Source organism: Xenia sp. Carnegie-2017, unplaced genomic scaffold, assembly GCF_021976095.1.
Source record: "Xenia sp. Carnegie-2017 unplaced genomic scaffold, XeniaSp_v1 HiC_scaffold_25, whole genome shotgun sequence".
NCBI classification, from domain to species: Eukaryota; Metazoa; Cnidaria; class Anthozoa; order Malacalcyonacea; family Xeniidae; genus Xenia; species Xenia sp. Carnegie-2017.
The window spans coordinates 3,626,589-3,643,005 of NW_025813488.1; the positions used below are offsets into that span (position 1 = coordinate 3,626,589).

Genomic DNA, 16,417 nt, shown 5'->3' on the forward strand with positions numbered 1-16,417 from the left:
TGTCTTTTTGTGTACTTGTTTATAGTTTCAATTGCAGCCAATCAGAGGACTGCTATAAACACGTTTATATGTGGACCAGTCAATGATCGGGCCATTTAATAGCTATCGATAGACAGACACGCGCGACCTTCCCGTGCAGTAATCGTACATATAATTCGCAACCATATTGATTGTTTGTATTTTTCATAATCCATTTCAAAATGGCTGGCGAATATTTGGTCAATTTAACAGGAGGTGGACCATGGGGTTTTAGATTGCAAGGTGGAAAAGACTTTGGAACAGCTTTAGCCATTGCTCGGGTAGTATTGATTTGCATAAAAGTTATGCTCGAATAAAGGAGAAACGTCATAGTCTGTCCCATCTGGTTTCTTCATCTGTTTATCGAAATCAATTGTATAACGTGTATATAAGAAACGACGTTTGTTGTAACTTCTTCGTTTTGTTGCAATGTCAATATTTTCTATTTTTCCTTTTATTTAGGTAACACCAGGTGGAAAAGCGGACTTAAAAGGTATACTTGAAGGTGATATTATAGATGAGATCAATAACAAGCCTGTGGAGCATCTCGTTCACATGGATGCGCAAAATTTAATAAAAGCTTCCCGAGACACACTGCAACTAAGACTGATTAGGTGAGTTGTCGTTTTCCAATAGTTCCCGCAGTCTTGGTTTCAAATCGCAACATGGAATGCTGCCGGAAAGTATTAATTTGAAAAATCTGTACTATACGCTTTATATGTTTCTCAAAACTGATGTCTGATTTCTCTTCGAATCAATAGAATCGCGTATTAAATTAAGTCGATTGGCATGCATTCACGCAATAAAGTTCATTTTTATAGTAGTGTAATTAAGATATGCAGCTTTGCTCGAACTAATGTCTAAATGTGAAGTCAGAGGCAACGATTACATGCAGCTTTCTTTCATAATATGTTCATATTAAGACTCAATTCGTATTCTCCATGTTTGGTGAAATTGAATAAGAAAACAAATGGAGCGAATAATCTAGAAATGTATCTAATGTGTCTATTTATGGAAATACCATGTCGCAATTATCGTTTGTTTTAGTATGATAGGTTCAAACATAACATATTTTAAATACACATTATGCAGCAGATCTATGACATTGTACTGAAAACACAAGGTTTTATGAAAGGACGGAAGTCATCATGGAGTTGTAGTAAATCCTATCATTATTTATATCTTGACTTTTATCAATTTAGACGATGAAATTGCATTTCTTTTCCTCGTCGTGCTGTGTGAGTTTATATTCGAAAGGTTAAATATTCGTTGTGAAGTTCAAACACCATCCAATCAAATTGCAGGGACTATTTAAAGTCCATCATGATTGGATGTTATATGTCCTTTGCTACATTTAACTTTTTAATGGTTTATCTATATCTATAGTGATATCATATCATATCTATAGTGATATGAAATGAACTGTCTGTCAATTTATGTTTTCTATTAACATAAATGAATGAGCCTGTGTATAAATGTGAAACGTCTTGTATGACGTTTAAGAATATTTCTACTAAGATTTCCTCCTGATTTTCGACTCTATTTGATGCATACAGTATGCAGTAAACATCATATTATTGCTAAACTGGTACGAATAATTTGTTTGGTACTCATAATTGATTTTGCTACTGCCTCAAGTCAGATAACGTAGTCCGAATATCCAATGATTTGACTAAAATAATGAAATTTGAACAAGTAGTTTTGAAAGAATGTACATCAAATCTCCATGCGCTTTTTAGAAAAATTGGAAATACTGCAAAATCCATGGGATCTAAGTCGCCAATAGTCATTACAAACATGACCCAATCTGCTAACGTCGATCACAAATTCAATGCAAAACCTAGACCATTTGGTGTTCCAAGCTCATCTAGTTCTATTGTACAAGTAAAACCTACATCGTGAGTAATTTTGCTGCTGCAAAGGATTATGGGTAAAAGCGACATGCATTATTTCATGTGGATGAAGAATTTTCAGTTTAGTGTCGCGTAGAATTGTTCTTTTAGAAAAATTACAGTAAACGCTCTTACCTTCAAGTATTTGCAATATTGTAATTGTGCAACGTAGAAATAATTGAAACTCGATGATGATTTCGTACTATCTTTTTCATCTTAAGAAAACCAGCAAAAGATCCAGATAACTTCGATGACTCGGAAGTTTTAAAGATGCTGAAGACATCGAAAATAAATGATTCCGGTTTGGAACCTTCTTCATCAAATCCACCTGAAGATGGTAATTTTTGTCGCTCATATTTTGCTTTCTATTTAAAATATTCCTCTCTTTTGTCGAAGAATCCTGCTTGTTTTGAGCAGTATTGTTCTTTTCATTGTTGTAAACAGATCATCGATGTTGTCTGCATATCCAGAATCACGGAGCAAATTTCTTGAAAAAAAAAAACGAACAAAATGTTTGTCTGACATGTATTGATCGGTGATTTTTTCCAGTTAAAAGTGATATTCAAGGAAATGTACAGTCACCTTTCTTACAACATTTACAAAAACATCTTAGTGGAAAATAGGAGCAAAATAATGGTATATTAATCTGAAATTACTTAAATACTTTTTAAAAGATTTATGAGTTATATATAGAAACTAATCCATGGAAACCTCGCGATAAATTATATTTCTTTGTGCTAAATGATTCAACCTAATCTTTACAATTTCAAACTGATTTTGAGACTAAAATTATCGATCTCTTGAAACTGAAAAAGTATCCTCAAGGAAATACAAAAATTTAGTTGAAAACTAGTTGTTAAAGAGCCATGCCAAGACACTTTCATATGTTATGTATAAGCTTGAGAAAGCAATTCATCATCCATCACATCATGTTGTAATATTTTTTCTATATCACTTTATTGCAAACAGTTTACTCGTTAGCGTGTAATACAAAAAGGATGCCCTAGAAAAATACATTGATTCTTTTTTGCCCGAGTTAAAAATTACTATAAAATGTAATTTTTCTTTTTGGTTTGTCTTTTTAAAAAGTTGTTCATTGTAAACAGAAGAATTGTCTTTTGCGTTGTTTCATTTGCTTTCGGACAAAAATAATTTTAAATGGAGAAGTGTTAACAGTTTTCTTACTTAGATCTTCCTCCGCCTCCGCCAGAAGCTTTTCCTTCAGAATATGATCTACCAGCTGGACAGTCGAGATCCTTCAAATTGCTTCAAAAGCATATCGACCAAGGGGGTGAGTAAACTAGAAAAGAATAAGATGATCGACCTGTTTATAAATGTCTCTGGTATTTTTAACCTTAAAGCTTAAAGAAATAAATTGGCGATGCGATTCTATAACATTGTCTCCTGTTTGGTAATAAGTTGTTTTAGGGTTGAGTGATTCAAAACCAATTTTCTTGCAGAGCCCCCTGCAAGTGTTTTCTCCCAGACAGACGGCGACAAAAACCGTGTTGCTCCTATCTTGCGTCCTTACGTAGTAACTTCAAATTCTCGTATTAGCAAACCAATGAATACGAAAGAGCCACCCCCCTGTCCTCCGGGTGTCAAGCCCATGCAAGTGTTACCAGCAGAAGTCAATTTCACGCTACCTTCACAGGCATTTAGGGCAGCCTATGCTGAACGACGACAGCAAACACCTGCATCGCAATTTTCTAAATAGCGCATATTATGTACCAGAAGGATGGGTTTTGTGTTATTCCTTTTCCGAAGTAATATAATAAGCATAAATAATAGTTTGCATTACCACAGAATTTCTATAAATTTAATTAAAACTGCTTGTGGATCGTTATGTTTAAATAAATAATATTAAGGCACGCTTCTTGTTACTGCCTGGTGAGATGTTTTTATTTATTGAAAATTATCCAAATTATTTTAAGGAAATGAAAAATGTGTCTTTTCTCATTCTTTTCCTCCTGAAAACCTCCAAGTGCGTCGTTGAACGTCCTGAACGTATGACTAAAGTTTGTCTGATAAAAGCCAAGGAAAGTCGACATTGATTGAGAAATTGTTCTCTTGTCTCTGTACAGAATCATTGGGATTCATTTCCTGCACCGACAAGCGGACATCTGCACCTAATGCGTAGATACATAACCAAAATTGGCGAAGTTTTAAAATTCTCTGGAATTTTTTCACGCTTTTTAATTCGATTATTGACTCTATCCAATCATTGATTGGTCCAGACAAAAACATGGTCAAAGCAGTCTTTTGATTGGCTGCAAGCGAAAGGTATATAAACAAATACTAAAACTTAGTTTCCTGTCTTTTTCATTTATAATTTCGCTAACATATATGCTTTTGTAAAAAGAATATATTACACGAACAAACTTATTTTAATTTATGCGATGCGTAGAGCTGAATGCGCAAATGTGAAAAGTTTTTCAAACAATAAACAAACACGTGCGACCTTCCCGTGTCATAATTGCACATCATAACCGCAATCGCATTAATTGTTTATACTTTTTCATAATCCATTTCAAAATGGCTGGCGAATATTTGGTCAATTTAACAGGAGGTGGACCATGGGGTTTTAGATTGCAAGGTGGAAAAGACTTTGGAAAAGCTTTAACCATTGCTCGGGTAAGATTATTGATTTACATAAAGGCTACACTCGAAGAAAGGAGTAAAACGTCACAGATGTTCCATCTGTTGTGTTGGTTTCTTCATTCGCATACGTTTGTTGCAAGTACTTTCTTGCATTGAAATGTCAACATTTTCTTTTTTTCTTCCACTTTTGTAGGTAACACCAGGTGGAAAAGCTGACTTAAAAGGTATACTTGAAGGTGATATTATAGATGAGATCAATAACAAGCCTGTGGAGCATCTCGTTCACATGAATGCGCAAAATTTAATAAAAGCTTCCCGAGACACACTGCAACTAAAACTGATTAGGTGAGTGTTGTCTTTTTACGCAATGTTGTTGGAAAGTAATAATCTGAAAAATTCACACTGTGGTTAAAATGTTTGTCAAAACTGATATTTCATTTGTCCTTGAATCAATTAAATTACTCATAAACGTCAGTCTGTTGGCAAAAGCATTCACACAATAAATTTGTGGTTTCACGTTGTTTCTAGAGATAGGTGAAGAGTTTATACTACGCTGGTTTCTATTGAAGGCGTAATCGTTTTCATAAGAAATACGTCAAGCATTACTATTTACTACTGAATATATGACTCCCCCTGATTAACGGATTCACGCCAATGAATACAGTTTCACATTAAATACATAATATACATATCCATGTTAAGGCAGAAATTGTATATTCGCAATTTATAGCTGAAACTGACTAATGTAGAAGTGTAGCAAGTAATCTCGAAATGGTTCAGTCTATATTTTTGAGTGCAGAACAAAGTACATGTCGAACAATGAACATGTCACAATTATCGTCTGTGTTACAAATTGTTGGTATCAACAATGTAACAAAATGAAACGACCTATCATTATAAATCTGTAACACTATTGCATATCGCAACAAGAGATGTTATCTATATTTTTCTAATGGAATTTTAAAGTAATAATGCATACTGTGTGAAAGGTATACACGTTTCCATAGTAATATTGGTAAAGTTTTAATTTCAAACACATTACGTGATTCAAACTATTACGATTTATAAAAGGAGTGATTCATTTATTTTTATGTAACGTTGAAAATGAGATTCCATTTCTTTTATCTATAATCTTATGTGAGATTATTCAAAAGTTTAAACATTCATTGTTAAGTTCGTATGACTTGCAAACGTACGATTTAAAGTCCATTATGATTGGATGATATACGACCTCAGTATAAAGGACATTTAAACTTTCTTCTGAACTCATCAACAGTACGCAGACAAATGGCGGGAAACGTAATATAAAAACAAAAAAAAATAGAAAATGCATGTAGTCAATCACTTTACAAATTTTGAACGTATGATGTTTGTCTATGCAATAATTTAGTTTCATATCATCAAATGTTAACAATTTCTAAGAAAAATACTAAGTCGAATATTGTTATGGAAGAATGTGTATTTATTTTGCATTTTTTGTAGAAAAACTGGAAATAGCGCAAAATCCATCACGTCTAAATCACCAAAAGTCAATTCAAATATGAACGACTCTACAAGGACTGATCATAAATTCAATGCAAAACCAAGACCATTTGGCGTTAAGAGTTCAAAAATTACAACTGGAAAAGGGAAACCTGTATCGTAAGTACGTTTTACTTGTGCAAAGTGTTATGAGTAAGTCACGTGCATTATTTCATGTCGCACAATAATTCCAATCTATCACATTTGCAACATTGGGACCGACATTCAAACACGTTTATCGGAAAATCTATCATTTTTAACGTCAAGAGAAACAGCAAAAGATCCGGATAACTTCGATGATTCGAAAGTCTTAAAAATGCTGAAGATGTCAAAAATAAACGATTCCAGTTTGGCAACTTCATCGAATCCACCTAAAGATGGTAATTTTTGTCGCTCATATTTTTGCTTTCTATTTCAAAGTAATCCTGTTTTGAAGCTAAGTCTAATAATCCAGCTTGTTTTGAGATGTATTTTTCTTTCCATTTGTTAAAAAAAAAGTGCTTAACAGAACGTCAATATGCTATACCCAACGAATAACCAGAATCATGGGAAAAATATATTGAAATGACAAACGAAATGTTTGACCGAGTATCATTGACATATGTTTTTATGATGAGTAGTTATTCCAGGAAAAAGTGTGTTCAAGAAAATAAGCACTCACTTTAATTTCTTTCAACTGCAAACGTTTTTTCATTAAGTTTGTCTTCGTTGTAAACAGTTTACATTATAACTCATTCTTCTCTCTGGCTTTAATTCAAATGCTTTCGTTAAGAAATTCAGTTATCCTAAAAGCACTGAGTTTTCTTTCTTAGATTTTCCTTCACCTCCACCAGAAGCCCATATTTACGAAGATAATATGCCAACTGGACAGTCCAGATCTTTCAAGCTGCTTCAAAAACATATCGACCAGGGGGGTGAGTGAAGAAAAGAATGATACAACCAATTTATTTTTTAAAAATGTCTTTGGCATTTTAACCTTACGCGCAGATTTCATGGCATTTTCTTCCGAGAATGGTATCAGTTTCTTTTGCAAGATATTTACCAATTTGTTTAGACACTCTTCCAGTTGTATTATCACAAACAGATAGCAATAGAAAGCGTGTAGCTCCTCCCTTGCATTCTTACTCGGGATCATCAAATTCACGAGTTGGTAAATCTCTCGTTCAAAAACCAATGAATACGAAAGATCCACCTCCCTGTCCTCCTGGTGTCAAGCCCATGCAGGTGTTACCATCAGAAGTCAACTTTACACGGCCTTCAGAGGCAGCTAGGGCAGCCTATGCCGAACGACGACTGCAAAGCATACAACCCATACGCCCAGATCCCACACCATCTTCTCCTGCGTCGCATACCTATCGTTCACCGGCTGTACCCGCCCCTACTTCTAGGCCTAAAGCCCCAAGCCCATGGACACCGTTAAATACAGGATCCCCTCATTGTCATGGATGCGGACAAGTTATTACGTAAATGAAAATTTCTACTTTAGGAACAAATGATCTGCTTTTATATTTGCTTTTAACCATGCATCACTTTTTTATCTCACCAATTCTCACTAAATTCTATGTAGAGGCTCATTCTTAAGCGCTCTCGGTAGAAGTTGGCATATTGAACATTTTAACTGCGCGGGTTGCAGGAAATCACTTCAGAATGAGGGATTTCTTGAAGAATCAGAAAACCTCTATTGTGAATATTGTTATGACATGAAATTTGCACCTCACTGCGTCGTATGCAACGAGACTATTTTTGGGGTAAGTGTAGTTTTATATTGTTTGTGGATACAATAAGTATGCACCTTTATAGGATGTCTAATAATCACTTGTTTCCTCTCCGTTTGCGAGACACAGGGTGTCTCTGAAACAGCTTTGATAATGTTTAGCAGGTTGTCATAAATCAGAAAATTTGCTATGCTGTAGCAACTTCAGTATTTCATCTTTTATTTGTGTGTTTTGTTGACAACACCTTATCGTTCAAGTTACGGCGTTATGGCCACGTCTACCTCCTCTCTCAATATTACACGAAACAAATATTAACGCCCCACCTAAAGTAAAATCTAAATATCTTAAACAGTCATCCAAATGTGGGTTGGTAACTTGAAAAATAAAAAAATTTCTATCTTCCTTTTCAATACTTTCTTACGACATCGTGCATTGCAACATATTTAATTCATGAAATTTATGGAGTTTTTAATTAGTGCTGGAACTTTGTGTTTCATTTTTGTATCGTCAAATCTGATCATAGTCGAACAAAGAGATTTGCTCCTTGGGTGGCATTCATTTATAACAAGTAGATGAAAAAAACCCCGCATTAATGATGTCAAAAAAAGACGTTTAATTTCATAAGGCATCATCTTCTAGCTTGATGTTAAGTTGTCTGTCACTTTTTATTTTAGTATTTTTCTACTGCTTATCGCTATTGACCATCTGTCATATCTTGAGCATTTGTCAAGTGCTGTCGTTCTTTCTGTTTTATACAATAGATATCGTAAAAACTTGTACTATTCACACTATAAAAATATGTGTTACGAAACCTTGATGCTGTTGCGGAATGTAAAACATACGGTTGTTCAATGTCTTAAAACAAACAATGACAGCTACAAAAAAGTTACACTCTATATATTCATAATCAGAGAATGAAAACCATCATGTGACTAGGACATTCTCATGCCCCATGATGAGCAACGGGGAGCCTATGCGGATGAGAAGAGTAACAGATTAACAATTTGCTTTCGGCAACTTCACTCCCCAAATAATCAAGGATTCTGATTTAGTTGAGATTTATCATAAATGAAAGCTTTTTGGAGATTACCGAAGGTTTGTCTGTTTATCACTGGCTATCACTTAATACTAAAGGTTAAAGATGTCAATTGCAATGATGAAATTTGATGCGACTAGAATAACCAAGTAAACCAACATCTGCCACCAGAAGATTTCTCCTTACGTCGAAGATTCGTTTTTGTAGAACTCGATAATTTAATTGCATAAGAAAATAACATCAAAGAATTGTAGCGTTTTGAAGACGATCAAGTGCCGAGATTTCAATTCCATCTGTGTATTGTGCAGTGATGTGACTATTTACATGGTTATAAAACGAAACGCACTTTGAAAGTATCTTACACAAGATATAAAAGTTGGCGAAGCTGCTGCCAGAAAGTGTTGAAAATCCTTCCATATTTGAGACAAAAAGAGTTCAAGTACAATTTGTTTGCATTATTGTTTTTATGGTTTGGACAAATTGCGAAACATGAACTTCTAATTAACAGGTAAAAGGAAACAGCTGCGTTAGATCGAGCCCTATAACCTACGCAAATGATAATAATACATTTACGTTCTGTAAACTTCTGATTTATTTCAGAGATTAGGATTGTATGTTGATGTCACTTATAGATGAAAAGGGAGTCAAACTAATTGTACTGCTATCTAAATTTTGCTTATTTTATAAAGTACAAGCGACATTTCGAGGTACATTTAAACATTGGCAAGTGAAACCGTGATAGTGAAATCGTGATAGTGCTTCCTTTCAAATTTCATGAACAAATGTTGACATTGTGTCTTGTTTGACGTTGCTTTGTTTATGTTCGTCAGCAAACAAACCCACATAGCTACCTTGAACTTATTTTCTTGAAGATTAGAAAAGAACCTATCAAATTGCTCGAGCCACGTCAACCACGTACGTAGTTGAATCACCAAAGGTAACTACTGACTATACTCTCAAACACAAACTTATCGTTGGACCAATTTTCGAGAAACATCTAGTAAGCAAAGATACAAGGATTTATGATTTGTTTTGCCTTTTGTTTTTACCAATAAAGGTTCAAATGTTTGACGTTTGAGCTGAAGCATATTAATACAGTTCAGACAAATGATTATTCATTTTCTGGCATAAATTAGTGTGCACAACTACTTCGATACAAACAGTAACTTGACCATTTGAATTTGTTTGCCAGAAAATAAAATTCCAGCTGTAACAGCAGTTTATTGGCAACGATAGCAATCGATAGCCGTTTAATCTTCAAAATAAAGTTCGCTAAAATATAGTTAACGAATCTCGGAAAGCTGCTAATATTTGGCAACCTTTTGAAGGATCAATGGCAGAAAAGAACGACGTCACGGGATCAACAATGGAAAAGAAATTGTTGGGAGTCGAAACTCCTGATGGAAGTGGTTTTAGTTCAAAATATGATGCATATCAATATCAAGTTCAATCAAACAAAAACCAATCGTCCGTGCTCGTTCAAGACTCCAGCCAAAACACTTCTCCAGGGATCGAACGCATCCAGTCTTTCTCAGAGTTAAAGCATAAATTTGAGACATGTGGCAATAATAATGAAGAGAGTCAAGGAGCTGCCCCGTGTAAAACGCTAACCACAAGTTTTAAACTCGAAGATCTACGACATCTTTGGACCAGTTTGTCTGTCTCGACTGGCTCACGGCCAATTAATGATGTGTTCGATGATAAACATAGCCGACCAAACGATCTTTCCGTAATCCGTGAAAAAATTGCAAACGCAAAAAAAGAGCTTGCTGAAGCAAACCATTGCCGGGAGGTAGCAGAGCAAGGAATCGTTGTTGCCAAGCAACGGATAACGCAATCTAAACAGAAGTCTAAGTTATTGCGAGATCAGCTTCAAATTCGTGAGGATGACTTAAATCGCAAAGAAAGAAAACTTAGCGAATTGAAGAAAAGGCTTGCAGCAAAAGAGGTTCAAATACAGGAAACCCATGAAACAATGGTTTATTACAAAAAGGATATTGAACAAGAGTCTGAGCTAATTGAACAACTATTGCATAATATTGAAAAAGCGAAGAGTAAAAAACGTGAAAACGTGCGGGAGATCCGCAGTCTTGCTCACAAGATATCGCCACTTAAAGCTAATATTGTAAAGGTCGAAACGAGATTAGAAGAAGCGCAAAAAAAGTCACGACGTTTTGAAGACATTTTGACGAAATTATCAATAAAACTGAGAAATACTCGCACTATGCAAGAGTACGCGGCCAGAAGAACGTCTTTTAAAGGTTCGGAAATTAAAGATGTCAAACAAAAGATCAGGGAGAAAAAAGAGCAACTTAAAAAGGCAAAAACTGACCTAAATTTTGTTGAATATCGAAAGGAGTTACTTACTGAACAATTAAGGGACTGGAAAAACGACATTGACAATTTAGTAATGAGACTAAATCCATATCGACAGCAACGAGCTTTAGGCTTCATTTACACTCGAATACCAATGAGTGAAGAATTGTAAAATTTTTCTAATAGTTTCATATTTTTTGCAATTGTAATATTTAACAACATTGGGATTGAGACCCCGATTCACTTGAAAAGAATTGTTTTTTTACAATGTTTGATAAAGGAATGTTCAAAATATTTATATTTTATTTCTTATAAATTGCTCATCAATTATTTTTCTTGATACTTTAATGGAAATGCTAGCCTGCGTGCAAAAATTTCCTACGAAATATCATCTATAAATCAATTATATATATTCTTAGCCATGTGTGAAAGCCATTGGTAAAATGTTTCATCCTGAGCATTTCATCTGCGCCCACTGTGGTAAGCAAATCGCAAACGAGAGTTTTCATTTGGACGGAGGTAAACCATACTGTGCTCGGGACTACAAAGAATTGTTCTGTGTAAAATGTTGCGCATGTAATCAGGTCATTAGTGGTGGAGATCGTTGGTTAGAAGCACTCGATAAACCTTGGCATGCTGACTGCTTTAGATGCGCAGTAAGTTCATTGAATCTTATTTTTTAAATTACATATTTTTTAAAGAAATGAGGCAAATCATTTAACTCTATAATCTCTGTATTACACCGATTGTGGCTACGATAGGATGCTCAAAAATACCAATGCCATCAACTTAAAAGAGGGAAAAAAAAATTTTGCCAGCCTTCCTAATATGGCGGACTTCCATTCAAAATGAATGATTATATATGAGATATGCTATATTATTTCACCCAATTTTCGGTGAAAATGCACCCGATAAATGTATTACATTAAATTGACGTGTCATGTATGTCGTGTATGCGTCAATAAAATACAAAAGTTTGTTTTCGTTTTGGTAAATTACAATTTACATTTTTCTTCAATCTTTAGGTGTGTGGTAGCAATCTAGAATATACGGGATTCTACAGTATGGGTACGCAAGCCGTTTGCCCACTACACGCCTGAGGCGGAGGCACGAATTATTTTATTGAATGTAATAAGTGCACATGTAGTTTGTCAGCTCAAAATGTTTATAGATTTTTGAAGAAATTGTGTAATTTGTGCTGCTGCTTTTCAACTTAATTTGTTTGTCCATTTGACGCAAATCCGGTAATTACATGACTCAGATATCGATTCCAGTCGCCGTGAACCATATTAATTATCTTTGTTGAACGTTGACTTCACTTAGACACAGAATAGATACATATGTATCTATTCTGTGACTTAGAGTCACAGTGACATTGATACGTAACCGTTATTTATAAGGGGGAGTTATTAAAGCATTGAATGTAATTTAATGATAGATCTGACGTGGATAATTCAGCGAGAAATGAAACCGAAATATGACAAGTTTCACGATATTACGGATGTTTAAATACACGTAAAAAGTGATGAAGCACCGCTCGTACAAAATGACTGTGTAAATAGCTTTCACAGTTAGAATGAAATCTAATTTATTTACGGGAGGAAGGGACGTGTGCCCTTCCCTTTCCCTCAAGAAAGTTTGAAGACTGAAAAGTCGGGCAAATTTTCAAAAGTACGAGAGAAAGAAATTATGAAGTGTATTTTGAAGTCAAGTGTTGTATTCCATTGTGAGTTGGAGAATATTTATATGACAGTAATGATAATTCTCGCACGCATATGGGGTGTCATTTGAGTTTGATTAAAGACATCGGTAAAAGCAGACATTATGAAGTATTTTCTCGAAGTAAGCAGCAATGGTTTCCGTTCCCAAGCAAAATAATCCGGATGATGATTATGAGGGTTCATGCATGTTTTGATACATATATAAAGAGCTGACCACTGAAACTGCGAGGGTGTTGGCATTATGACGTATTTTTATGCTAAATATCATCATATGCTTGTCGTTTCTTGTCTGTCGCACGCGAAAAATATCACTTGTTAATATTCTCTTCTAAGTAAGACTAAAATATACGTCTAAAGGTTAAAGTATGAGCGACGATTACGAAGTTGTTTTGTCTGGTGGTGGACCTTATGGATTTCGTCTACAGGGAGGCAAAGAATTTGGCCGAAGTTTGGCTATACAATCAGTACGATAACTTAATAATTTCTGTTTACATTTCAACTGTATTTTTAAATATTTTTAAGTAAACTTTTGGCTGTAGTTGTCGTCTTGTGTGATTACCATATGTTGTTGTTAAATAGTTTATGACAAGCCCTCGTCTGATAATTGTTAATAAGCACAAGTGCTTAGTGAGATGATACAAGACTCCATATGTTTTGACAGGATGCGTGTTTTCTAGTGTCACGAGAAGTTGAAATCGTCGATATATAGGTCAAATACTGAACACAGTTTGAATTCCATAATGTGTAAAATTTGTCATACATTCCTTTAGAGTTAACATAATAAAACTTCATACTTTTGTAAGCAAAGTACTAAACTACATTGTATATTCGATCTTTCTCGACTGATGCATTAATTCGTTGTTGCGTCATTTCGTCCATATTTGGCATAAAGTTTTCGGAAAAAATGCCAAAATTATATGGGCGCTGTTGTAAAAGCACACGCGCTGTACAGTAAATTTTTAAAATCGGCGTCAAATGTCCATGGAGTGTATTTTCTTTTTCCATATACTACGATCCAACGTTTCGTAAAACTCCTTTTCTTACTATTTTTATATATTTTAATTGATCATTTATGAGAATTTTGCATCGTTCAGATAACTCCAGGAGGAAAAGCAGACAATCAAGGAATCTGTTCTGGAGACAGTCTAATTGCCATTAATGACCAACTCACTGACAACATGACCCATATTGAGGCTCAAAATGCAATCAAACGTTCACAGACTTTGAAACTAAATCTTAAAAGGTGAATTTTTTGACACTCGCAACACATGATAACGTAAAAACACCTGAATAACAAAAATGTTATTGCTTTTTGATAGAAAACCTGGAAATATTGCTGTATCCATGGGATCAAAAAGCCCCATCATTTCAACAAAAATAACACATTCAAACAAAGTAGACCACAAATATAATGCTCAACCAAAGTCATTCAGTCCAGTTCAAGGTCCAATCAAATCATCTGCTCCAATCAAATCATCTGCTCCAACCAAATCATCTGCCCCAGTCAAATCACTGTAAGACTTACAATTTTCTTGTTGACAATTTAAAAACTATCTTGCCCTTACATAAACATATCTAAATTTGTATGTAGAAGCATAAAAAACTGAGATTCTATTTGTCATGAAACGTTGCCCAAGCTTTCATATAAATACAGCATGTTGTTTTTGTTGATAGGAAGTCCTCAGCACCACCAGATGAGAAGAAGGAGGATAATCTTGAAGATTCAGAAGTGTTGAAAATGTTACGTAACTCAAACCTGTCAGATGAATCAACTGGTTTACGTCACACTACAAATGGAAAAATACTTAGCAGTGACTCTGACAATGAAAATGATGGTGAGCATACTTGGGCTCTTCTCTCCTCTAGAGTTCATTTTATTTTTAAAGAAGAATCTACGTTGGGGCAAAGCTTTCATTTTTCTTAAGTATCTACACTTAAGATCCCTTATAACATGGCACATTACTACTTGTAGTGAGTTCTTCAAATTTCTTTTAGAGTTACCACCACCACCTCCAGAAGCATATGAAGCACATGAAAGAAATGAAGGACATCAATCAAGGACATTTCGCTTACTGGAGAAAACCATGAACGCTGGAGGCACGTAGCTAACGAACGGAGAAAATTTACGCTCACTTATTCCCAACTACGTAAAGTATTATTTTAGTCCATAGGCAGAAAAAAAATTAACAAAATTGAAGTGAATAACGGTATTAATTAAATGTTGTTTGATGAGGTACCTATCACATTCATTCTTGAAAATATTTAATTCTTCTTTTAAGGCGTTTCTAGTTTGTATAGTTACAATCAAATGTTTTAATGAAACCGTTTATATTTTTCATAGATGATCATCCTAGTTCGTTAAGTAAAGAAACTGTTAATCCACTCACAACCAATCACCTGAGAGGTCCAAAACCTTACAACTCACCCAGCCAAACCTGGACTCCACAGCCTGGAACAATCAAATCTGGTCCACCACCAATCCCAGCTAATAAAAAACAACAAAAACCCGTTGAAGCCTCTCCACCACCTCCCAAACCTGCACCATCGAAGCCTCCTTCTCAAGCTACACCACGGATTACTTCGCCGCCAAAGCCAAAGCCCGGCAGTACAGTGTGCGATAAATGCGGTGAAGCCATACAGTGAGTGTTTGCTAGAGAAACACTTTGTACGTATAACTATTTTAATTTTACCATTCCTTTTGCCAATCTTTTTAGAGGTCCTTTTGTGAGCGCTCTAGGACGAACATGGCATCCGAATTGTTTCCGTTGTGCTGGATGCGACAAGTCATTGCAGAATATTGGTTTTATCGAAGAAGCTGGAAAGATGTATTGTGAAGATTGTTACAATGAGCAGCTAGCACCAAAATGCGCAAAATGCAATCAGCCAGTTGTTGGTGTAAGTTTGTCTTTACTTTAGCATTGTTAGCGTATTTAACGTTACTTAACAATCGACTGTGGAAATTTACATTCGTAACCAGGTCTGCTCTTCTCATATATGTTTATATTTTAGATGAGTGTTAAAGCTCTGGGAAAACTTTTCCACGAGGAATGCTTTACATGTACCCACTGTGGTAAAAAATTGGCTGGCGAGGGTTTCAATGTAGAAAATGGTGAACCATACTGCGGTTATCACTATAATGAATTGTTTAGCGTGAAATGTTATTCGTGTAAGCAAATAATTCGTGCCGGTGATCGCTGGTTGGACGCTGTCAATGAAAAATGGCACGTCGATTGCTACCGTTTAAAAATGTTATATCGTTGACATTTAGTAATAATTAAACTTTTATGTATTTTTTTCTATCTTTGTGCATTAATGTAATGATTATTTTTTTAATTTGCACTACAATACACGCTTGATATTATTTGTCATCGTCAAAGAAATCAAATATCTAAAAACCTTTAACTCGCTATAAATGAAAGCATAAAACATAAAATAATTTCGATGGAGAATAAACAGTTACCTTTACGTTTATCTTTATGATCAATATATTTGCAATGATAGAATATTTGATTATATATCCAATGTATTTTGTAAATCAATGTATTATAATTTGGAAATATAAAGTTCCTTCAATTCTCTCGTTTCTATGACTTTAAG

General features: G+C 34.8%; 3 protein-coding genes across 3 annotated transcripts; all 3 read left to right on the plus strand.

Annotated features, from left to right (window-relative positions):
• The first annotated feature begins 85 nt into the window (after positions 1-85).
• Positions 86-12,291, plus strand: LOC124453465 (PDZ and LIM domain protein 7-like). The gene is made up of 16 exons (XM_047004279.1): positions 86-299; positions 481-632; positions 1,758-1,916; positions 2,132-2,247; positions 3,100-3,201; positions 3,371-3,626; positions 3,945-4,046; positions 4,337-4,544; positions 4,705-4,856; positions 5,994-6,152; positions 6,300-6,412; positions 6,845-6,946; positions 7,087-7,495; positions 7,600-7,780; positions 11,519-11,755; positions 12,125-12,291. Exons 1-16 carry the CDS (start codon positions 201-203, stop codon positions 12,197-12,199), a joined length of 2,622 nt encoding a protein of 873 aa, XP_046860235.1. The 5' UTR covers positions 86-200; the 3' UTR covers positions 12,200-12,291.
• Positions 8,312-11,530, plus strand: LOC124453591 (tropomyosin-2-like). The gene is made up of 2 exons (XM_047004376.1): positions 8,312-9,720; positions 10,112-11,530. Exon 2 carries the CDS (start codon positions 10,117-10,119, stop codon positions 11,269-11,271), a length of 1,155 nt encoding a protein of 384 aa, XP_046860332.1. The 5' UTR covers positions 8,312-9,720; positions 10,112-10,116; the 3' UTR covers positions 11,272-11,530.
• Positions 12,292-12,931: 640 nt separating the features above from the next.
• LOC124453588 (PDZ and LIM domain protein 7-like) lies at positions 12,932-16,410 on the plus strand. The gene is made up of 8 exons (XM_047004374.1): positions 12,932-13,284; positions 13,915-14,063; positions 14,140-14,334; positions 14,495-14,655; positions 14,816-14,917; positions 15,162-15,459; positions 15,535-15,715; positions 15,830-16,410. Exons 1-8 carry the CDS (start codon positions 13,186-13,188, stop codon positions 16,079-16,081), a joined length of 1,437 nt encoding a protein of 478 aa, XP_046860330.1. The 5' UTR covers positions 12,932-13,185; the 3' UTR covers positions 16,082-16,410.
• Positions 16,411-16,417: the final 7 nt, after the last annotated feature.